Source organism: Colobus angolensis, unplaced genomic scaffold, assembly GCF_000951035.1.
Source record: "Colobus angolensis palliatus isolate OR3802 unplaced genomic scaffold, Cang.pa_1.0 Scaffold46, whole genome shotgun sequence".
NCBI classification, from domain to species: Eukaryota; Metazoa; Chordata; class Mammalia; order Primates; family Cercopithecidae; genus Colobus; species Colobus angolensis.
In genome coordinates this window covers 4,392,415-4,418,136 of record NW_012118043.1, presented here as the reverse complement: position 1 = coordinate 4,418,136, position 25,722 = coordinate 4,392,415, and the positions used below count along the sequence as shown (strand labels likewise).

Genomic DNA, 25,722 nt, shown 5'->3' with positions numbered 1-25,722 from the left:
CTGTATTTCTTCTCTTCTCTGAATCTCTTAGGACCATTTTTATCACTAGTATTCAGAATCTGAAGATAATCTGTGTCTTTATTCATTGTGCTCAACATTTGGGGGCTCTTTTAGAGATGCATATCATTTTGTTTTAGAAAAGTTTCTTATTTGTTTGACACTTACCCCCCTTCCTTTATCTATGATTTCTTTTTCTGGAACTCCAATAATGTGGGAGCTGGATCTGTGCACTAAATCTCTGTTCTTTCTTATTTTACAACTTTTATCTTCCTTAGCTTTGCTAGGACTTTACTAAATTTTAAAATTTTACTAACAATTTTACTTGTTCTCTAATTATTCTTTTTTCATCTTCCAATTTCCTATCTGGGGAGAAGGACATGACTGGCTACAATCTGAGAATAGGATGAGGAAAAGGGAACTTTTCCTTAATCTCTTGTGTTTTCAGTCTCACATTCCATTCTCTTCTCTGCCTGGTATTCCCATATCTAGAGAGCTCCTCTAGAAAACATACCTCCAGTTTTTTGCTTGCAGAGGTCTGGCTGCGTTGCGGAGGGATGAGGGGGGTAGTCTCACCACTCCACACATAGACTTTCAAGTAATCCCTCTTTTTAGCACATGCCTCCTCTTTATCTTCTCTAACAGTTTCTGATGCGTCCAAGTTCTGAACCTCTTGGGAACGGTGAGGGACAATCTACTTATCATGCTCATTTGTAATCGAAGTCTTCTACGGGCACTTTAGCTTGTAGCTTTTAACCTTGCTCTGCTAAAATGGTTGCTTCTTCAGTTGTTTTTCTCAACACAACCTCTTTTCAAATCTCTAATCTGCTGATATTTCTTCTCCTATCTCTTTGTCCTTGTAGATTTACACTTTTGAAATCCTTTATTATTCAGTTTAATGAGAAGAGATAACTGCATGTCATAAATTTAATCAGTATTATTCACCTTTCTAATGCGTATCGTAAGCATTAGATATTTAGAATTCCTGGAATATTACCTGGCAGCAGATGCAGAAAAGTGATTTTCTAAACTTAAATAAATTATTGGCTTTAAAACAATAATAATTAAGATACAGGGAAGCCAACTGCTATTAGGAAAAAAAGCTGAGTGATTTAGAAAATCTCAGAACTTAAGATTTAGAATTATAAAATGTTAGTCTCAACAAAATTTTGGACATAGTCTACTACAAACAAGAAAATACAGTCCTGAAGAAATTACATGATTTTTTTTTTTACCTTTTGATATCTAACTTAAACCCAAATTCATCTGTTAGGAGCTATTGGAGAATAAGAGCCTACCCACTCAACCTTTTCTTACTACTCTAGCCATACGAGAGGCTATAGGAGAAGAATGGCATTTCTAGATGAATCTGCAGGCTGTGGCTTTGGGCTTTCTCACAATTTCTCAACATTGTTAGATATTTGAGTACATTTTTTATTTCTTAAAAGAGACGCTTCTTGAAAGAGTTTAGTAAAAATAACAATGACAAATACTTATAAATGAAAAATATCTTACCAGTAGGTGGGGGAAAGACTGGAGGAATGGTTCCGGGTGGTACAGCTGAAGGATAATTTGCAAATACTGGTGAAGGCAAAGGGAAATTCACGCCTAAGGAGCCCTGTGGAAGTATTTAAAAGTTACAAGACAGTGCAATACAAGCTTTCTACAGAGACTAATAAAACATTTAATAGAGAAGTCATGGACAGTTCTTACCAATTGTTGTAAAGCAAAAAGTGCAGCTTTCTCCTTGGCTTCATTTTCAGAGTGGCACTGTGGCCCATGTATCAGTAAGCCATTAGATAATTTTACTTGGCAAACAGTCATTGTCTAAATAAAGAGAATATATTTGTCTATGAAATTCTCTGTCTAGGAAGTTGATCTCCCCCAAAGTTTAGTCTAAACAAGTAAAATAATTTTATCAAGAATTTAAAAAAGGGCTTTCAGTTCAAGTTTTCAATTACCCGGCAAAAATTTTAGAGTTGTTGCCTTATATTTTTCAGTGTTTACAAAATAAAAAGCTTTCTAAGCTGGCCGAAGGGTCAAGCAACCGAATGCAAATGAAAGCCGGCAAAACTGTTTCCTTTATACAGGGGTTGACAAACTACGGAGTTCTACCTCTTTTTGTAAATAAACTTTTACTGGAACATAGCCACATCCATTCTAATGGCTACTTTCACACTGTAACTGTAGAGTTCGGAAGTTGTGATAGAGACCATCTGTCCCACAAGGCCTAAAAATATTTACTATCTGACTCTTTACAGAAAAAATTTGCTGACTCATGTTTATACCATCCTTTACTTAGGAGGTATTTCGGTAATATGAGTTAATTGCCAAAATATAAAAGACTCAGATATTCTGATGTGTTTTCTACTCATATTTAAATTATAACTACATTATACTTTAATTTTCTGTTTTATAAAAAAGCTTGTTTTGTTTCAGTGTACCTTAATTTTTTTTAAAAAAAACAGACTTGGGGGTACAAATGGTAGTTACATGGATATACTACATAGTGGTGAAGTGTGGACTTTAGTGTACCCATTGCCTGAATAGTATACATTGTACCCAGTAGGTCATTTCTCATCCCTCACATCCCTCTTACCATCCCATCTTTTGAAATCTCTAATGTCTATTATTCCACTCTGTATGTCCATGTTTAGCTCCCATTTATAAATGAGAACATGTGGTATCTGACTTTCTATTTCTGAATTATTTCACTTAGGTAATGGCCCCCAGTTCCATTCATGTTGCTGCAAGACACATGATTTCATTCTTTTTATGGCTGGATAGTATCACATGGTCTGCAGTGCTGTGATAAATATACAAATGCAGGCATACTTTTTAGATAATGATTTCTTTTCCTGGGGCAGATACCCAGAAGTGAGACTGCTGAATTAAATCATAGTTCTATTTTTAGCTCTTTGAGAAATCACTATACTGTTTTCATACAGGTTATACTAATTTACATTCCAACCAACAGTGTATAAACACTCCCTTTTTGCCACATCCTTGCCAAAATCTGTTGTTTTTTGACTTTTTAATAATAGCCATTCTGCCTGGTGTGAGATGGTATCTCACTGTGGCCCAAAACTGCACTTCTCTGGTAATTAGTAATGTTGAACATTTTTTTCATGTTTGTTGGCAACTCCTTGAGATGTCTTCTTTTGAGAAATGTTCACTCACGACCTTTGCCTGTTTTTAATGGGGTTATTTGTTTTTTTCTTGTTGAGTTCCTTGAGTTCCTTGTAGATTCTGGATATTTAATCCTGTGTCAGATACATAGTTCAAAAATACTGCAGATTGTTTGTTTACTCTGTTGATTATTTCTTTTGCTGTGCAGGAGCTTTTTAGTTAAGTCCCATTTGTCTATTTTTGTTGCATTTGCTTTTGAGATATTAGTCATAAATCTTTGTCTAGGCCAATGTCTAGAAGAGTTTTTCCTACGTTTTCTTCTAGGATTTTTATCGCTTCAGGTCTTACATTTAAGACTCATTTCCTGAGTTCTCTATATATTCTGGCTATTCTTTATCAGATATATCATTAGGAAGTATTTTCTCTTATTCTATGAGTTACCTTTTTCACTCTTGTTATTGTCTTTTGATGCACACAATGTTAACATTTCCATGAAGTGCAATTTGTCCATGTTTTCTTTCATGGCCTGTGCTTCTGGTGTCACATCCCAGAAATCACTGCCAAATCCACTGTTGTGAAGCTTCTGCCCTAAGTTTCCTTCTAAGACTTTTATAGTTTTAGGCCTTATCTAACATTTAGGTATTTGATCCATTTTGAGTTAATTTTCATATATTATGTTAGTTAGGTAAGTTCTTTAAAATGTGAATATCCAGTTACCCAGCACCATTTGCTGAAAGATCATTCACTTTCTCTTTTTTTTTTTTTTTTTGAGATGGTGTCTCACTCTGCTGCCCAGGCTAGAGTGCAGTGGAGTGATCCTGGCTCACTGTAACTTCTGCCTCCCAGGTTCAAGCAATTCTCTTGCCTCAGGCTCCCAAGTAGCTGTGATTACAGGTACATGCCATCATGTCCAGCTAATTTTTTGTATTTTTAGTAGAGACAGGGTTTCACCATGTTGGCCAGGCTAGTCTTGAACTCCTGACCTCAAGTGATCCACCTGCCTCGGCCTCTGAAAATGCTGGGATTACAGGCATGAGCCATTGCGCCTGGCTATCCACTTCCAATTGAATGGTCTTGACATCTTGTCAAAAAATACTTTGAACATGTATGCAAGGGTTTATTTTTGGGCTCTCTATTCTATTCCACTGGGATTTTGATAGGGATTGCATTGAATTTGTAGACTGCTATGGGCAGTATTGAGATCATAACAATAATAAGTCTTCCAATCCATGAACAGAGTGTGTGTCTGTCTTTTTACATGTCTTTCAGCAACATTTTGTAGTTTTTAGTGTATAAGCACATCATTTCCTTTGTTACATTTATTCCAAAGCATTTTATTATTTTTGATATTATAAACTTTTGATACTATCATAGTTTTCTTAATTTCCTTTTCAGATTTTTCACTGTTAGTGTATAAAAATACAACTGATTTTTGTGAGTTGATTTTGTATTCTGCAACTTTGCTGCATTTATTAATTGGGATTTTTGGTGGAATCTTTAGGGTTTTCTACTATAAGATCATATCATCTGCAAACAGATACTGCTTTACTTCTTCCCTTCTAATTTAGATGTCTTTTATTTATTTTTCTTGCTTAATTGCTCTGAACAGAACTTCCGTTACTGTGCTGAATAGAAGTGGTCAAAGTAGGCATCTTTGCCGTGGCCCTGATTTTAGAAAAAACTGCTTTCGGTTAGAGGGTATCAAGAACTGGATATAAAGAGAATAAAAACTTTCTCGTGGCCCAGTAGATCTCAAAGTGCATTCTGGGGATGGCTGAGGGTCTGTGAGACCCTTTCGGGAGCCATTGAGATCAAAACTATTTTCATAATAATATATGCATATATTTTTTAGAGTTGGGGTCTCATTCTGTTTCCCAGGCTGGAGTACAGTGGTGTGATCAAGGCTCACTATAGCCACCAACTACCAAGTTTAAGCAATCCTCCCACATCAGCCTCCTGAATAGCTGAAAATATAGGTGGGTACTACCAGGCTTAGCTGTTTTTAAAGTTTTTTTAGAGATGATGGCCGGGTGCAGTGGCTCACGCCTGTAATCCTAGCACTCTGGGAGGCTGAGATGGGCAGATCACCTGAGGTCAGGAGTTTGAGACCAGCCTGGCCAACATGGTGTAACCCTGTCTCTACTAAAAATACAAAAATTAGCCGGGTGGGGTTGCGCGCACCTGTAGTCCCAGCTACTCAGGAGGCTGAGGCAGAAGAATTGCTTGAACCTGGGAGGTGGAGAGCACGCGCCACCACACTCCAGCCTGGGTGACAGAGCAAGGCTCTGTCTCCAAATTTTTTTTTTTTTTTTTTTTAAGAGATGAGGTCTAGGCCAGGCACGGTGGCTCACATTTGTAATCTCAGCACTTTGGGAGGCTGAGGCAGGTGGACCACAAGGTAAGGAGTTCAAGACCAGTCTGACCAACACGGTGAAATCCTGTCTCTACTAAAAATACAAAAATTAGTTGGGTGTGGTGGCATGTGCCTGTAATCCCAGCTACTCTGGAGGTTGAGGCAGAAGATTCGCTTGAACCTGGGAGGTGAAGGCTGCACTAAGCACGCGCCACCGCACTCCAGCCTGGGCGACAAAGCAAGGCTCTGTCTCACAAAAAAAAAAAAAAGAGATGAGGTCTTTCCCAGGCTGATCTCAAACTACTGAGCTCAAGTGATCCTTCTGCCTCAGCCTCCTGAGTTGTTGGGCTTACAGGTGTGAGCCACTGCACCTAGCTTATGATAATACTGAGGTGCTATGCCCTTTTCCCCATTACTTTTTCTTATTTCCTGCTTTCTCACAGTATATGGAGGACAAAATGTTTATTGTAAGATTTCAGATTCCACACTGCAAGATTCTACACTACAACTAACCTTAAACAAAATACCACTTTTAAGGTGTTTTTTTTTTTTTTTTCTTAATGGAGTTTTACTCTGTCACCGAGGCTGAAGTGTAATGGCACGGTCTCAGCTCAGTGCAACCTCTGCCTCCCGGGTTCAAGTGATTCTCACGCCTCAGCCTCCTGAGTAGCTGGGAGTACAGCCAAGCACGACCACGCCTGGCTAATTTTGTATTTTCAGTAGAGATGGGGTTTCACCATGCTGGCCAGACTGGTCTCAAACTCCTTATCTCAAGTGATCTGCCCGCCTTGGCCTCCCAAAGTGCTGGGATTACAGACGTGAGATACCACGCCCGGCCCACTTTAAAGTTTTAATGTAATATTAAAGTATAGCCAAAACTATCTGAAAAGGTTACTAAGATTCTCTTCATTTTTCTAATTTTGTATCTGTATGAGGTCATATATTTCCACCAAAAAAAAAAAACATATAACTAGTGATTGACAGTATTAAGCAGACAGGAGAATCTAGCTTCTCCTATTACTATTGTGGTGAGAAAGACTATTAAAATGTAGAGCAGGACGGGCATGGTGGCATGTGCCTGTAATACTAGCACTTTGGGAGGCCAAGGTGGGAGGATTGCTTGAGGCCAGCCTGGGCAACAAAATGACACCCCATCTCTTTAAAAAAAAAAATTAGAGTAATGTCACTCTTCTAACTAAATTTTTTAAGTAGTTAATATTTTTTACTTTGTTTTTATTAATTTTTTTGTTTCCAGTTTTATGAATACGTAATAGTTATAATACACATTTATGGGGTACATGTGACATTTTGATACAAGGATACAATGTATAATGATCAAATCAGAGTAACTGAGATATCCATCACCTCAAGTATTTATGATTTTTGCTGTGGTAGGAACATTTCAATTCCACTCTTTTGGTTATTTTAAAATATACATTATTGTTAACAATAGTTGCCCTATTGTGCTACTGAAGACTAGAACTTATTCCTTCTAACAGTATTTTTGTATCCATTATCATGCACTCTTCCTCTCCTATTAATACCGTCCCCATTCCCCTTCTTTCCCTCTAATAACCATCATTCTACTCTCTATCTCCAAGAGGTCAAATTTTTTAGCTCCCACGAGTGACAAAATGTGACATTGGGTTTTTTTTGTGCCTGGCTTATTACCTTTAATACAGTGCCCTCCAGTTCTATCCATGTTGTTGCAAATAACAGGATTTCATTCTTTTTAGGGCTGTATAATATTCCATTATGTATCTATATCTATATATATTTATATATATACACACATTTTCTTCATCCATTTATCCATTGACGGACACTTAGGTTGATTCTGTATCTTGGCTTTTCTGAATAGCACTGCAATAAACATGAGAGGGCAAATATCTCTTATATATACTGATATCTTTTCTTTTGGACCTATACCCAGCAGTGGAACTGCTGGATCACATGGTAGCTCTATTTTTATCTTTTTGAGCAATGTCCATACTGTATGTCCTTCACAGTGGCTGTACTAATTTACGTTTCCACCAACAACGTATGAGGGTTTCCCTTTCTCTGCATCCTTACCAGCATCCATTATTGCCTGTTTTTTGTTTTTTTTTTTTTTGGTAAAAGCCATTTTAATTGGAGATAATATCTCATTGTAGTTTTGATTTACATTTCTCTAATGTAGTGATGTTGAGCATTTTTTCATATACCTGTTGGCCATTTGTATGTTTTCTTTTTAGAAATGTTTGTTGAGATCATTTGCCCATTAAACATTGTTATAGTTATATTTTATTTTCTTTTAAATTCAACTTTTGTTTAGATACGGGGGTGTATGTGCAGATTTGTTACATGGGTATATTGCATTTGCCCACTATCAAAGGGGATTATTATTTTTTTTTTTTCTCTTACTGAGTTGTTTGAGCTTCTTATATACTCTGGCTATTAATATCTTGTTAGATGGGTAGTTTGCAAATATTTTCTCCTCTTCCGTGGATTGTCTTTTCACTTTGTTGATTGTTTCCTTTGCTGTGCAGAAGCTTTTTAAGCTTGATGTGATACCATTTATACATTTTTGCTTTAGTTGCCTGTGCTTTTGATGTCTTACTTATCTCTGCCCAAATCAATGTACTGGAATGTTTCCCCACTGTTTACTTCCAGTAGTTTAATAGTTACAGATCCAACATTTAAGTCTTTAATCCATTTTGATTTGATTTTTGAAAATGGTGAGACAGGCATTTAGTTTCATACCCTTAAATATGGATATCTAGTTGTCCCAGGACCATTTACTGAAGGGGCTGTTCTTTCCCTAATATATGTTCTTGGCATCTTTATAAAAAATAAGTTGACTGTAACTATGTGGATTTATTTCCGGATTCTCTATTATGTTCCGTTGGTCTGTGTGTCTGTTTTTAAGCCAGTACCATGTTGTTTTGGTTACTATAACTTTGCAGTATAATGTCTCCAGCTTTGTTCTTTTTGCTCTGGATTGCTCTAGCTATTCAGGGTCACGTGTGGTTCAAGATAAATTTTAGAATTTTTTTTTTTTTTCTATTTCTGTGAAGAATGTCATTGGTATTTTGAGAGGGGTTGTACTGAATCTGCAGATTGCTTGGAGGTGGTTTAGAAATTTAAAAATATTGATTCTTCCAATACATGAACATGGATAATCTTTCCATTTCTTTGTGTCTTCTTCAATTTCTTGCATCATTATTTTATAGTTTTCATTGTAGAGATCTTTCACTGCTTTGGTTAATTTGATTAATGTCTAGGTATTTTATTTACAGCTATTGTGCAGGGAATTTCTTGATTTCTTTTTCAGATTATTTGCTGTCAGCATATAGAAATGTGACTGACTGTTGATTTTGTATCCTACAACTCCACTGAATTTATCAATTTTAACAGTTTTTTTCTAAATATAAGATTATATTGTCTGCAAACAAGAACAGTTTGACTCCTTCCTTTCCCTTTTGGATGCCTTTTATTTCTTTCTGTTGTCTAATTGCTCTGGCAAGCATTTCCAGTACTATATTGCATAACAGTGGTGAAAGTAGGCATCCTTGTTTCCAGAATTTAAAGGAAAGGATTTTATTTTTTCCCCATTCAGTATGATACAAGCTGTGGGTTTGTTGCTGTTTATTATGTTGAGGTATGTTCCTTCTATACCCAGTTTGATGAGAGTTATCAAAAAGAGATGTTGAATTTTATCAAACACTTTTTCAGTAAGTATTGAAATGATCATATGGTTTTTGTCCTTCATTCTGTTAAAGTGTCAGTTATTGACTGCATATATTGAAACATCGTTGCATATCTAGGATGAATCCCACTCGATCATGATGAATTATCATTTAAATGTGCTGTTGAATTCAATTCACTAGTACTGTGCTGAAGATTTTATATCTAGTTCATCAGATATATTGGCCTGTAGTTCTCATTTTTTGTTGTGTCTTTCTTTGGTTTTGGTATCAGGGTAATACTGGCAAGTTTGGAAGTATTTTTTCCTCAAGCTTTTGGAACAGTCTGAGTAGAACTGTTATTAGCTCTTCTTTCAGTGTTTGGCAGAATTCAGCAGTGAAAACACCAGGTCCTGGTCTACTTTGATAGGAGACTTTTTACCACTGCTTCCATCTTGTTAATGTTGTTGTTCTACTCAAGTTTTGCATTTCTTCATGGTTCAATCTTGGTATGTTTTATGTGTCTCGGAATTCATCCATTTCTTCTAAGTTTTCCAATTTACTGTATATAGTTGCTCATAATAGTCTCTAAAAATATTTTGAATTTCTGTGATATCCGATGTAATGACTCCTTTTTCATCCCTGATTTTATTTATATGGATATTCTCTCTTTTACAGTCCGGCTAAAGGTTTGTTGATTTTGCTTATCTTTTCAAAAAACCAACTTTTTCTTTCATCAATCTTTTGTACTATTTTTAGTATCAATTCATTAATTTCTGCCCCAATCTTTATCATTTCTTTTCTTCTAATAATTTTGGGTTTGGTTTCCTCTTGCTTTTCTAGTTATTATTTATTTTAAAAATTTGTATAAATGTAAGGGGTGCAAGTGCAATTTTGTTACATGGATTTACTGCAGAGTGGTGAAGTCTGGGCTTTTCTTATATTCATCACCTGAATTATGTACATTGCAGCCATTAAGTAATTTCTCACCATCTACTCCCTGCCCATCCCCCACCCTTCCAAGTCTCTAATGTCTATTATTTCACACTCTATATCCACATGTACACATTATTTAGCTCCCACTTATAAATGAGAACATGTGGTATCTGTTTCTGAGTTGTTTGCTTAAGATAATGACCTCAGTTCCATCCATGTTGCTGCAAAAGACATGGTTTCATTCTTTTTTAAATGTCTGAATAATATTCCATCGTGTATGCATACACCACATTTTCTTTATCTGATCATCTGTTGATGGACACGCAGGTTAATTCTACATCTTGGCTATTGTGACTAGTGCTGCAATATACACACAAGTCAGGTATGTTTTTTATACAATTTCTTTTCCTTTAGATAGATACCCAGTAGTGTGACTGCTGGAACTAATTCTTCAAGACACACTGTTAGGTTGTTTATTTGAAGTTTCTGTACTTTTTGGATGTAGGGATTTATTGCTATAATCTTCCCTCCTAGTACTACTCTTGCTGTATCCTATAGGTTTTGGTATGTTGTGTTTCCATTTTCATTTGTTTCAGGAAACTTTTAAATTTTCCCTTTTTTCATTGACCCAATGGCCATTCAGAAACATAGTGTTTAATTTCCATTTATTTGTATAGTTTCCAAAGTTCCTCTTGTTATTGATTTCTGGTTTTATTCCATTATGGTCAGAAAAGATACTTGATTGAATTTTAATTTTTTGAATTTTGTGAGACTTGTTTTGTGGCCTATCCTTGGACCAATATCCAAGGATATTTGGTCTATCCTTGAGAATGTTGCATTTGTTGAGGAAAGAATGTGTATTCTACAGTTGTTGGATGAAATGTTCTACAGATGCCTATCAGGTGAAAGTTATTTTTAATAAACAATGGATTAGTAAACATATAGGTTTACTTATAATATTTTATATATATAAAATTATATATATATATACATATATAAATAAATATTTCAGAGACAAGGTCTTGCTCTGTTGCCCAGGCTCGAGTGCAATGGTATAATCATGGCATCATGGCTCACTGAAGTCCTGACCTCCTGGGCTTCTGTCCTCCTGCCTCAGCCTCGTGAGCAGCTGGGATTACAGGCTCACAACACACGTGGCTAATTTTAATATTTTTTTGTAGAGAAGAGGTCTTGTTATGTTGCCCAGGCTGGTCTTGAACTCCCAGCCTCAAGCTGTCCTCATGCCTTGGCCTCCCAAAGTGCTGAAATTACAGGCATAACCCACTACATCCGGCCAATTTTTTTGTTTTAATTTCGAACACAGTAAATATGGATATAAGTAAACAAAATCTCTTCGGGGTCCTCCAAAAAAAGTGTGGAGTTTCTGAGACCAAAAAGTGTGAAAACTGCTACTGCAGGCCAAGATCCCTGGCTCTATTAGTCTGAGGAATCTTGCCAGGGTACCTGCAGCCCAGTTCCTCCCTGTCAGTCTCTCTTAGGGTTTTGGTTATGTATAAATATTAGAGCTAGGATAAGAAGCATAAATCTATGCTGCTCATAAAGTTAAGAAAAATAGGCCCCATTATATTTTTTCTAGCTAAACATTTTCAACCTATTTATTTAAGCTTAATGTTAAATAATTTATATAAATGGAACAGTAGTATACTATACCTGCGGCGTCCTAAGAAAGGAGAAATCAGGTTGTGGCATTCCAACACGGGAACAAATTCGAGAAAGTTCAGTTACTGGTGTGGATACAGGAGGGATCTGGCTGGGGGCAGGCCAACACACATTGTCCATAGACTGAACATTATGGTACTCATGAGCACTGTGAGGCTTGTTCACATAAGATGCTACCAAAAAAGAGAAAAGAGTCTATCTGTATTAATAAAATACTATCTTAAATTATGAACTTATTGTAGGGTTTTATAGAAGAGCAAGCAGGAAACTGCTAAAAAGTGAAGTGAATTGCTCAAGGCCACCCATTATTAAATAACAGAATCAGGATTTCAGGTGCCTCTTGTTCCAAATCCTGGACTCTAGCAGTACAACCTCCCATCCAAGTGACTGTCAGTTTACCTTCAGTGGCCCTCTGGTCACACACCTTATAAATTTGGTTGAAAAGCCTGAGAAATTCAGTTAGATGCTATAGAGCCACCAACTGCATTAAAAAGATGAGTCTTCCATGAAGCACATATAAAGAACTATTTAGTACTTCCTAAAATTATTGCGACTTCAGTAAAGGTTTTTCGATGACTATAACTGATTAATGATAAATTAAGATAAAGATTTTAAAATATGATAAGTACCTAACTGCCAAAAATTAAAACCTTGAGCAGCTAATGACTACATAGTACTGTTACAGGTAAAAGTTGAACAAACAAATGGCTTTCTTGTTTTGCAGAAGTAAGAAGAGAAAAATAAAACAACAAAAGAATGAATAAACAAATGGCTTTCTTGAGCTGAAATATAATTAATCCTTAAGTTCTGAAGTTTTGGCTTCCATCTCAATTCTTGCAATTCCGCCTTACATTCTGAGACACATGGATGAATATTTTTGTTGCTCTGAAATATTAAAAGTTTTTTTTGAAATTGTCTTCTAAGTGTCTTTATATGGAAGATGATTTTAAAATTCTGAGTGTTCACATTCTTTATGATTAACAAACTCACTAACAGAACAAGAGCATACCTCATTGAAGAATTAATTAATATATTCTTGCAAATATATGTTAAAAAAGCAGTTAAGTGGCTTGCTCAAAGTCACAGAGCCAGTTAGTTCTATAACAGGGGCTGGATTCTGAGCTAGTGACCCTAAGACTCTAAAGCCTATGAGTTTTTTTTTTTTTTCCCTATACTGAAACAAAGTAAAACTTGTTTTTGACAATGGGACCATCTTTATCTAATTTTGTCTTAAAATTTATTTGGTTCTATTTTAGGAGAACGTCTGTCACTAATAATCAGTTTCCTAATACTTTTTGGAATTTTTAATTATCATTGAAATATAAATGGGACAAGGTTCTGCTTTTATTCCAGGTTTTTTTTTTTGTTTTTTTTTTGACAGAGTTTTGCTCTTGTTGCCCAGGCTTGAGTGTGATGGCGTGATCTCGGCTCACTGCAACCTCCACCACCTGGGTTCAAGTGATTCTCCTGATTCAGCCTCTGAAGTAGCTGGGATTACAGCCACTTGGTGGCGCCTGCCACTACGCCCAGCTAATTTTTTGTATTTTTAGTAGAGAGGGGGTTTCACCATGTTGGCCAGGCCGGTCTCAAACTCCTGACCTTAGGTGATCCACCCGCCTCAGCCTCCCAAAGTGCTGGGATTACAGACGTGGGCCACCATGCCTGGCCAATTCCAGGTTTTGATCTTTAATACTTAGATCTGCTTATTCAAAAATGTTTTTCACTTCTCTGAGAAACTTCTGCCCACGTCCACTTTTGTATCAGTCATTCTTCCTGGCTGCCTTTAGCAGATCATTACACAGATAAAATGCTGAAGTATAAGGGTAGGAACAAATATGGCGGATATTTACTGAAATTCAGTTATGTGCCACATGTTATGCTATAGGCTTTACAGACTTAAGATTATGACCCACTTTCCTATCTCTAACTCTATTAATTATTTTTAATTGATTTTGTAGATTTTTCTATTTTTACAATGGTTAGGTTATTTTAACTTAATATTAGTTTCAATTATTAGCACCTACAATGTGTTGGACATAGTGCTAACTGCTTTATATTTATACATGTTATATAACTGTCACAAGTAATTTGCAATGTATTATTTTATAAATAAGAAACAAGATTTCAGAAAAGTTAAATAATGTATTTAAGTTACATGATCATTTTTAAATTACTGAGGACAAAAGCTAGAATGTCCAAACTTTTAAAGGTTTGGATGTCTACAGAATGAATATCTATAACACTACAATTAAGTAATCACAAGAAGACATTTAGTGACTGTAGATCTACTGGTTACATGGTTATATTATCACTGTTCTTTTTTTCTTTTCTTTTTTTTTTTTTTTTTAGACAGGGTCTGTCTCTGTTGCCCAGGTTGGAGTGCAGCGGCATGATCTTGGCTCACTGCAACCTCCACCTCCTGGGCTCAAGCAATCCTACCACGTCAGCCTCCCCAGTAGCACAAGCCATCACACCCGCTAACTTTTGTATTTTTTACAGAGATGGAGTTTCCGCCATGTTGCCCAGGCTGGTCTTGAACTCCTGAGCTCAAGTGATCTGCCTGCCTCAGCTTCCCAAAGTTCTGGGATTACAGGCATGAGCCACACCTGGCCAGTTACATTATTATATAACTGAAACAAGTATACAAATTATAGTTTTAAGAATAAAAGTAGTTTTGGGCCAGATGTGGTGGCATACACCTGTAATCCCAGCACTTTGGGAGGCTGAAGTGAGAGGATTGCCTGAGGTCAGAAGTTTGAGACCAGCCTGGCCAATATGGGGACACACCATCTCTAAAATAAATAAATTAATTAAAATAAAAGAAGTTTCATCTTTAAAAGTACACAATAAAAAGAACCAAATGAATTGAATTTTTAAAATGATATTATTGGTAATAGTATTTAGTTTACTTACCTAATTTCTTATTTTGTTTAGGCTGAGAGGGTAATCCATATTCATCTCTTCTAATAGAGGAAACAGGGATTTCATTACCAATCTGTTTCATTTCATTCTTATGGTCCACAGTGTTAGAGCCATCAATTTTTAGAATTTCTTTAAGCATCCGTGTTCCCTTCTTTTTGAAAATGATTCACATGGAGATGGTGAGGGTGAAGAGAAGAAAGTCAACATTAGAGCTATAGAACTTACTGATCTTTCTTGGAAAGAATTCCATTGTTAAAAATTAAGACACTAACTACATTCAGATAGAAACTGAAAAAAACCCACCACCCACATTTCTGATATAGAAATGATACTTATCCTCCTGCTTAACTTTTACCCCAGTTACCTAGTAGCAATGTTTGGAAAGCAGAGGAATTGTGGTCTAAAGAGAAAAAGTATGGCTAAATTGCCCAGGGCAGCCTGGCTTCCTCACAAGATGACAATAATGATGTAACATACCAGCCTCCACGAGGGAAGTGTTTGAACACTTGCATGGGATATGTCTGCATGGTCAACTGGGATATGTCTGCATTGTCAACAGTCGAGAAATTACCATAGTAAGAAAGTTCCTAGAAAATACGAACCATGGCAAATGATTGTGGTGATAAATGCTCTTCACTTGGAGGATCCCCATGATGAGATGACTGTACTTCATTTTCTTTGGAGATATTCAAAGATGCTAGAAAGTTCTCAATTCCAGAGTTAGGCTAAAAGAATAAATATTTTGGGCATGAAGATGAAAGTGTAACACAAGAACACACAAAAAGCTGAGTTTTATATACAAAAATGGTCATTCAATTTCACTCAATCATCTTCCCAGGTGTTCAAGTTTGCGAAGAGAATTTGAATAAATAGTTTTTTACTGTAACAACAGCATTTGGATAACCAGTCACAACCTTTTGGGTTTCTGAGACTTCTGGACTTTCTCTTTGATAGCTTAGTATCATATTTGGCAGGCCCTTCCAAAGTCTACAAAAAAAGTAAGAATAAACTTTTTGTGCAAATATATTTGTAGTTAACATGTAATAGTGTTCTAAATGAATCGTTGCCAAAATTTTTTTTTTTTTTTTTGAGACGGAGTCTCGCTCTGTCCTGGAGTGCTGTGGCCGGATCTCAGCTCACTGCAAGCTCCGCCTCCCGGGTTCATGCCATTCTCCTGCCTCAGCCTCCCGAGTAGCTGGGACTACAGGCGCTGCCACCTCGCCTGGCTAGTTTTTTGTATTTTTAGTAGAGACGGGGTTTCACCATGTTAGCCAGGATGGTCTTGATCTCCTGACATCGTGATCCGCCCGTCTCGGCCTCCTAAAGTGCTGGGATTACAGGCTTGAGCCACCGCGCCCGGCATTGCAAAAAATTTTATGTGCTATTTTCCCTTTTATATCGTAAGAAAAGAGTGCCTATAAACTTGGATGGGGAAAATTACACCTTTATCTTCATTAACCTCTAAATGAGATTTAGCATTTCCTACAACTATGAATATAGGCAACAAACCACTTACATGGTCTGCATGTTTGTATTCCCCCAAAATTCTTCTGTTAAAATCCTAACTCCTAATGGGATCATATTAGGAGGTGGGGCCTTTGGTAGGTAATTAAGTTCAGATGAGGTCTTCAGGGTGCAACACCCATGATGGTATTAGTGCCCTTATATGAGAGAAAGAGAATAGAGCTCTTTCTCTCCATCATGTTAGAATATGAGAAGACGCATTATCTGCAAGCCAGAAAGGGAGACCCCACCAGACAATGGCACTTTACCAGATTCTAACTGTATTTCAATATAACTGGTTTTCTTTTAAATCTTTTTAGCATTAAAGACATTATTCTGCTAGTGCCTTGATCCTGGACTTCTCAGACTCCAGAGCTGTGAGAAATAAATGTTTATTGTTCAAATGTACCTAGTCTATGGTATTGTTATTACAGCAGCCCAAATCAACTACAAAAACCACAACACTGGTGATTCTAATTGTGTATCAGTATAACTGGTTTTCTTTAAAACCGTATGTATTTTATTTTAGCATTAAAAATACTATTCTGAGAATAATAATGGCTTCGCCAAAAGTCCATGGGCTTCACCAAAGACGTCTATTGCACAAAAAGTTTATCAATCCCTTTTCCAGAAGAAAGGAAACTACAGTATAAGAGTTTCAAAAGGAGAGGGCCTTAAAAGACAAGTAATTAAACTGTTTACTGATCTAAACATTTACTACCTGTTATGTGCCAAATATTTAGCTAAGACACCATTTATAAATATATTACTATAAGAGATCAATTTTTAAAAAATATATATTAAAATGATAGGCATACAGAAAAGTACACACTAATAAATACACATGTTAAATTTTTTTAGATCAAAACTTTGTTATTCTTTCATTATAAAATGTATACATAATCCTTGTAAACAGCAGAGGCTATATAAAGTAAAACATAAATGATCTCAGCTTCCCCCACACCAATCTAATTCCACAGAATTTAGCCTAAGTTTGCCATTTTGTTCCATGTACTTCAACTGTATATGTAAATATATATTTCCATATTATATATATAGGTGTGTGTATATATACACATATAAAAGGCCATATGTTTTATATATATGGTATATATATGTGTGTATATTATAAGAACATATATATAAGACCATACACATGTCTATGTGTGTGTTTATATATATAAGACCACATACATATGCCTATGTGTATATATAAGACCATATATAATGTCTATGTGTATATATATATGTGTATACACACACACACACACACACACACACACACACACATATCAAAGACCATATACACTGGGAGCAACTACAAGTGATTAATTTTTTTTTTTTAGACAGATTCTCACTGTTGCTCAGGCTGGAGTGCAGTGGCGCAATCTCGGCTCACTGCAACCTTCACCTCACGGGTTTATTGCAACCTTCGCCTCACAGGTTCAAGGGATTCTCCTGCCTCAGCCTCCCAAATAACTGGGATTACAGGCACATGCCACCACGCCTGGCTGATTTTTTTGTATTTTTAGTAGAGACAAGGTTTCACCACGTTGGCCAGGCTGGTCTTGAACTCCTGACCTCAGGTGATCTGCCCACCTCCCAAAGTGCTGGGATTACAGGCGTGAACCACCACGCCCGGCCAAGAGATTGATATTTTTATCTCCACTTAAAGATGAGAAAATTGAGGCTGTGAGAGGTAAAGTGAATTGCTCAAGGCCACCTAACTATTAAATGAGAGAATCAGGATTTCAGGTGCTTCTAGTTCCAAATCCAGGACTTTAGGCGTACAAACTCCCATCCAAGTGACTGTCAGCTTAACTTCAGTGACCCTCTGGCCACACATCTTATAAATTTGGTTGAAAAGGTTTAGAAATTCAGTACAATGCTACAGAGCCACAAATTGCATTAAAAAACTGGTAACCAGAAATTTGATTTTAAGGAAACTTACCTGCTTATTGGACATTTTTTGGGACCAACACTCAGCTTTAGGACTCTTACCCTCTTCTTTAACTAGAGACAAGAAAACAGAAATTTTCATAAATGGAAGTATTTACTGCACAATTAAAACTACCAAATATTTATAATAGCAAGGCACTGTGTTAAAAACTCAGAGAATTTCAAGACACAGTCTCTGAACTTAAAGAATTTATAATAGCGATAAGGGGGAGAAGACACACTTAGATAAGAGTAGTGAAAATGGAAAGGTGGCATCTGAATTGGGCCTCGAAGGATGGTAGGTTTCTAAAGGGCAGACTAAGAAGTTAAGTACTCTAGGCAAAGGAAATAGTGGGAAAAAAGACATGGAAGCAGAAAGTTAAGGAGTAAAGTAGAGCTTAAGAGAACTAAAAAAGCAGGTTAGAGCCTTAATCTGCAAGTTAATGAAGACTATGGTATTATATTAAGTTGGTAGGCAATGGGCAGCCAATAACAGAAAGTTTTTGAGCAGGTAGTAATCTGATGAGAACTGTGCTTTAGGATGATTAAAATATGGCAATAGCCTATTGGCTAGATAGAAGAATAATCCAAGACCAACTCAGGTAGCTATTTGAATAGCCCTGTTAAGGGGAAATTGGGGGATGGTAGGATAAATGAAAATAATGAATTTGAAAACTTCTAGGATTCAGCTAATGACAGGATGTGAAGATGAAGGAGATAGGAAAGAATGAATTTGAGAGATTATTTTCATAGGATTTGGTAAATGACAGAATATGAAGATGAAGAATATGAGGGGCATGAGGTAGATTCGAAGAAGCACAAAAAGCATACTTTGTAATTATTGCATAATATTCTATTATACTGGATATACTGGATTATACAGATCTACTATAACTTATTTTTACCACTTTCTATCACTAGACTGTTCATTAAGCCAGTCTGGAAAAATAAAAAGGTGGGTGGAAAGAGAAGAAGAAGAAGGAAGGAAGGAAGGAAGGAAGGAAGGAAGGAAGGAAGGAAGGAAGGAAGGAAGGAAGGAAGGAGGGAAGGAAGGAGGGAAGGAAGGAAGGGAGGTAAGGAGGGAGGGAGGTAAGGAGGGAGGGAGCGAATATTAAAAAAGAAAGACTGAGGAAAGAAGCAGGGGAAGGGGAATAGTGAGGAGGGCATGGGAGGGAGGGAATGAGATCAGAGAGAGGGGAAGGAAGCATAAAGGGGAGAAGGAAGGGTGAGAGAGGAATAGAGAAGGGGAGGAAGGGGAGGAAAGGAAGGTAATGGAGGTAAGGAAGAGAGGAAAGGAAGAAAGTAATCTTACAAAACAAAGGAAAAGAAAACGTGAGCTGACATGCCTGGACACTGAACATTTGTTGAGACACACACAAAAGAAAACTGAAACTCCACGTAACTCAAATCGTTTACATACATTTATGTAAATATTAATTCGAAGAAAAATTAAAATCCATTTGAATATAACACCTTTATGCTATATTTATCATTATCAGATTACAGGGATATTAACCTGTATTTAACTTAAAGAGTAAAATAAACCAAAATAACATATAGATACTGGTATTAAAAAAGGTATAGCAGTTACCAAACTAAACCAAAGTTAAAAACCAGAAAATTGTTTTGAAAACAGCTTTTTAGAAAAATGTTTAAAAGATTTTACTACCTATAATATACAGATAAATAAAGTATCATGCATATATAAAATATAGTAAGTTAGACTCAGGGCTCTGCACTTGATATTTCCTCTATTGGAAAGTTCTTCAGCCAGCTTTGCACGGTTCATGCCTTCTTGAACCCTTTATTAGGGTCTCTGCTGGAATCTCATCTCCTCAGAAAGACCGTTCTTGTAAACCCAATTTAAAAGAGCACCGCTGTCACTCTATCCTCTTAATCTGTTTTACATTTCATCATAGCACTTATCATTACTTCAGATTATGAGATTTACTGTTTACTTGCTTATTATCGGTCTCCATCTTAGAGTGTAAATGCCATTATACTCTAAGAGGTCAGAAAATCTGTCTTCTTTTTCAGTTATATATCCTCAGCATCTAGAACAGTGCCTTGTACTCAATAAATAGTAGTTGAATAAATAAATGAATAATAGATGAGTCATATTTTGAACATAAAGAATAATTTTCTGATATTTGGAAATACTTTGGTCAAGGGAAGAGAAATAATTACTACAGGATGAAGATTCTCATTCCTGACTGTGCCTGAACACAGTAGACACTACTGAATAAATGTAAAGAGTATAAATATATAAATTATGTAAGAGAGAATATTAACAAAATATTTGCACCTATTTTGAAGAAAAGCCTGTAATATAATTTGGAGTATACAATAGGTAAGTATTTATAAGCAGAAAAGTAACTGGATCACTCTAAGATTTATCTCAAGTAGTTAGGGAAGGGACATCAGCAAAAATGTCAGAGTAAGGACCTCCAGAAATTCTCTCCTCCATAAAAGCAACAAGAGAATGGGTATAAATGAGCAGAATTCATATTTTCAGAACTACAGAAGTTAACCAAAGGCTTGCAGCAATCTAGGGAGTGTTTATTCAAGAAAAAACGCAGTGGGAACTTGAGTACCTGCAAGCCTTGCCCCCATGGACTGAAGTGCTTTGGAGCTCTAAATAAACCTGAAAGGCTGTCAAGGCCACAAGGACTATACATCCTAGTGGTGAGTTCGGCTTGCAGCCTTGGATTTGCTAGGCATGTGACTTACTGAGACTCTTGCTGGGGCAGCTAAGGGAGTGCTTTGTCCACCACTCCCCCAACTCCCCCAACCCCAGGCAAAACAGCTTGAGGCTCCAAAAGACATTCCTCTCTGAGGAAAGAAAACGGAAGAGTAAAGAAGACTTTTGTATCTTGGATACCAACTCAGTAAGGCTTGTGTCAGAGTCATGAGACCCCATTCCAGGCCGTAGCACTCCTGGATGACATCTCTAGACATGCCCTGGGCCAGAAGGGAACCTACAGTCCTCAAGGGAAGAACCCAGTCTTGGCAGGAGTTGCCACCTGTTAACTAAAGAACCCTTGGGACCGAAACAACCAGCAGCGATACCAGGTAGTACCCATGTGCCTTGGATGAGACTCTGAGACATGCTGGCTTTGTAAGAGACCCAGCACATGCCCAGCTGTGGTGGCTATGCTGAGAGAGTCCTGCTTGAGAAAAACAGAGGGAAAAGTAGAGGAGATTTTGTCTTGCATCTTAGGTACCAGCTCTGCCAAGTGGGACAGAGCACTAAGTGGGCTCTCAGGGTCCCCAATTCCAGGGTGTGGTTTAAATGGCATTTCTAGACCTGCCTTGGGCCAGAGGGAACTCCACTTCCCTGAAGGGTGAGTCCCAAGCCAGGCAGCATTTATCACAAGCTGACTGAAGAGCCCTTGGGCCTTAAGAGAACATTAGCAACAGCCTAGCAGTACTCCCCATGGGCGTGTGGTTGGTGGTGGCCACAGGGAAATACTCCTCTGCCTGCAGAAAGTGAAGGGAAGAGTGGGAAGGGTAGTGTCTCAAGGTTTCAGGGCTAGCTTAGCTGCAGTACAACGCAAGGTAGATTTCTAAGGTTTTTAAATCTAGTCCCTATCTCCTGGATGGCACCTCAGGATCTACCTGGGACCTAAGGGAACACATTTCCCTAAAGGGAAGGACAAAAGCCTGGCTGGTTTCACCATCTACTGATTATAGAGCACTAGGATCTTGAGTAAATACAGGTGACAGCCGGGTATGGTGGGCTGTGGGCGAGATCCAGTACTGTGGTGGCTTCAGGTCTGACCTAGTGCAGTCCCAGTGGTGGTGGCCACAGGGGTACCTGTGTCACCCCATCCCCAAGCCCAGGTGGCTCAGAGAGAGAGAGAGAGACCCCACTTGTTTGGGAGACAGTAAAGGAAGAGAACAAGAGTCTGCCTGGGAATCTGGAGAATTCTTTTGAATCTTCTCCAGGACCACCAAGATGGTACCTCTGATTCTGTAAGAACCACAGAATTATTGGGCTAGGGGTGCTCCTTAATGTAGATATGGCTTAGATCACAAAATCCAAGTCATTTCAAATACTTAGAAAGTGTTCCCAAGAGGGACTGCTACAAACAAGCCCAGACTTTGAAGACTATGAGAAGTATCTAATTCTTTAATCCCCAGACACCAACGAACATCAACAAGCAACAAGACCATCCAGCAAAAAACATAACTTCAACAAATTAAGTAAGGCACCAGGGACCAATCCTGGAGAAACAGATATGTGACCTTTCAGACAGAGAATTCAAAATAACTGTTTTGGTCACGTGCGTTGGCTCATGCCTGTAATCCCAGCACTTTGGGAAGCTGAGGTGGGAGGACTGATTGAGCCCAAGAGGTTGAGCCTGCAGTGCGACATAATAGTATCACTGCACTCCAGCAACAGGGCAAGACCCTGCCTCAAAAACAAAAACAAAAAATAAAAACTAACAAACAAAATCCCCAAATAGCTGTTCTGAGGAAACTCAGAGAAATTCTAGATAACATAGAGAAAGAATCAGAATTCTATCAGATAAATTTCACAAAGATATTGAAATAATTAAAAAGAATCAAGCAGAAATTCTGGAGTTGAAAAAAGCAACTGATATACTGAAGAATGTATCACAGTCTCATAATAGCAGAACTGATTAAGCAGAAGAAAGAGTTAGTGAGCTTGAACGAGTTATTTGAAAATACATAGGCCAGGCACAGTGGCTCATGCCTGTAATCCCAGCACTTTGGGAGGCCGACGTAGGTGGATCACCTGAGGTTGGGAGTTCGAGACCAGCCTGACCAACATGGAGAAACCCCGTCTCTACTAAAAATACAAAAGTGGTTGGATGTGGTGGCGTATGTCTGTAACCCCAGCTACTCGGGAGGCTGAGGCAAGATAACTGCCTGAACCTGGGAGGCAGAGGTAGCGGTGAGCTGAGATTGCACCACTGCACTCCAGCCTGGGCAACAAAAGCAAAACTCCATCTCAAAAACAAACAAACAAACAAACAACCACACACACACAGAAGACAAAAGAAAATAGAATAAGAAAGAATGAAGCACATCTACGAGATCTAGAAAACAGCCTCAAAAGGGAAAATCTAAGAGTTATTAAGCCTTAAAGAAGGAAGAGAAAGAGGGGTAGAAAGTTTATTCAAAGAGATAATTTCACACAACTTCTCAAACCTAGAGAAAGGTATCAAAATCCAAGGACAAGAAGGTTATAGCATACTAAGCAGATTTCACCCAAAGAAGACTACCTCAAGGCATTTAATAATCAAACTCCTAAAGGTCAAAGATAAAGAAAAGATCATAAAGCAGCAAGAGAAAAGAAACAAATAACATACAATGGAACTACAATACATCTGGCAGCAGACTTTTCAGTGGAAATCTTACAGGTGAGAAGACAGTGGCTTGACGTATTTAAAGAGCTGAAAGAAAAAAATTTTTATCCTGTAATAGTATACCTGACCAAAAAAAAAAAAAATCCTTCAAACATGAAGGAGAAATAAAGACTTTCTCAAACAAAAGCTGAGGAATTTCATCAACATCAGATCTGTCCTACAAGAAATACTAAAGGGAGTACATCAATCAGAAAGCAAAAAAACGTTAATGAGCAGTAAGACATTATTTGAAGGCACAAAACTCACTGGTAACAGTAAGTACACAGAAAAACATATAATATAACACTGTATGGTGTGTTATATTATTATAACTGATGAACCAATGAAAAATAATAACTGACAACTTTTCAAGGCATAGACAATATAAGATATAAATAGAAACAGCAAAATATTATTAAGCGGCAGGATGAAGTTAAATTATAGTTTTTTATTAGTTTTCTTTTTGTTTGTTTATGCAAGCAGTGTTAAGTGTTAAGTTGTTAAAAATAATGGGTTATAAGAGTATTTGCAAGACTCATAACTTCAAATCAAAAAACATAAACAGATACACAAAAAATAAAAAGCAAGAAATTATATCACACGACCAGCAAAAATCACCTTCATTAAAACGAAGCCAGGAAAGGAGGAAGAGAAGACCAAAAAACAACCAGAAAACAAATAACAAAGTGGCAGGAGGAAGTCCTCAATAATAACACTGTCAATAAAAGTTGTCAATAATAACACTGAATGTCAATGAACTAAACTCTCTAATCAAAAGACACACAGTGGCTGAATGCATCAAAAAAAAGAAGACCCAATGATCTGTTGCCTAACAGAAACACACGTGACCTATAAAGACACGTGTAGACAAATAAAGGGATGGAAAAAGTTATCCAATGTCAATGGAAACCAAAATGGAGCAGGGGTTAGCTATACTTATATATTACACAAAATGCATTTCAAGACAAAAACAGTAAGACACAAGGAAGATCATTATATAATGATAAAGTGGTCAATTCAGCAAGAGGATACAATATCTGTATAAAAACAATTGTAAAAAAATATATATCCAACACTGGAGCACCTAGGTATATAGAGCAAATATTACTGGCACTAAAGAAAGAGATAAATCCAAATATAGTAATAGCTGGAGACATCAACATTCCACTTTCAGCATTGTACAGATCTTCCAGATGGGAAATAAACAGTATTTGGAAAAACCTGAAGACTCCACTAAAAAACTATCAGAACTGATAAATTCAGTAAAGTTTCAGGATGCAAAATCAACATACAAAAATCAGTAGCATTTTTATATGTCAACGGCAAACAATCTGAAAACGATATCAAGAAAGTAATTCCATTTACAATAGCTACAGATAAAACTAATTACATAGGAATTAACCAAAGAAGTACAAGTTCTCTACAATGAAAACTATAAAACATTGATGCAAGAAATTGAAGACGACACAAAAGAAGAGAAAGACATTCCAAGGTTCACAGACTGGAAGAATCAATATTGTTAAAATGTCCTATTACTCAAAGGGATCTATAGATTCAATGCAATCCCGGTCAAAATACCAATGACATTCTTTACATAAATAGAAAAAACAATCCTAAAATTTACATGGAACCACAAAAACTGCAGAATAGCCAAAGGTATTCTGAGCAAAAAGAACAAAACTGGAAGAATCACATTACCTGACTTCAAATCATACTACAGAACTATGGTAATGAAAATGACATGGCACTGACATAAAAACAAACACACAGACCAGTGGAACAGAACAGTGAACCCAGAAATAAATCCACACATCTCATTTTTGACAAACGAACCAAGAACATACATTGGGGAAAGAATAGTCTCCTCAATAAATGGTGCTGGGAAAACTGTATATCCATGTGCAGAAAAATGAAACTAGGCCTCCATCTCTTGCTATATACAAAAATCAAACTGGATTAAAGACTTAAGTCTAAGCCTAAAGTATGACACTACTAACAGAAAACATTGGGGAAGCTCCGACACTGGACTGGGCAAAGATTTCTTGAGTACTAGTCCCCCACAAGCACAGACAACCAAAGCAAAAATAAACAAATAGGATCACATCAAGTTAAAAAACTTCTACACAGCAAAGGAAATAATCAACAACATGAAGAGACAATACACAGAATGGGAAAAAATATCTGCAAACTATCTATCTCAGATGAATAATAACCAGAATATATA

General features: G+C 37.0%; 1 protein-coding gene across 2 annotated transcripts in view; it reads right to left on the bottom strand.

Annotated features, from left to right (window-relative positions):
- Positions 1–25,722, bottom strand: part of XRN1 (5'-3' exoribonuclease 1) — a 132,862-nt gene that overhangs the window by 7,019 nt on the left and 100,121 nt on the right. Inside the window, exons 34-39 of one of the 2 annotated variants that reach the window (XM_011958084.1) lie at positions 18,137–18,198; positions 15,285–15,407; positions 14,674–14,833; positions 11,752–11,933; positions 1,711–1,824; positions 1,513–1,615 (exon numbers count right to left, since the gene is read on the bottom strand). In XM_011958084.1, coding sequence (XP_011813474.1) covers positions 1,513–1,615; positions 1,711–1,824; positions 11,752–11,933; positions 14,674–14,833; positions 15,285–15,407; positions 18,137–18,198 — 744 coding nt within the window. The remainder of the gene's footprint in view (positions 1–1,512; positions 1,616–1,710; positions 1,825–11,751; positions 11,934–14,673; positions 14,834–15,284; positions 15,408–18,136; positions 18,199–25,722) is intronic. The other variant, XM_011958083.1, reaches the window with a different exon arrangement.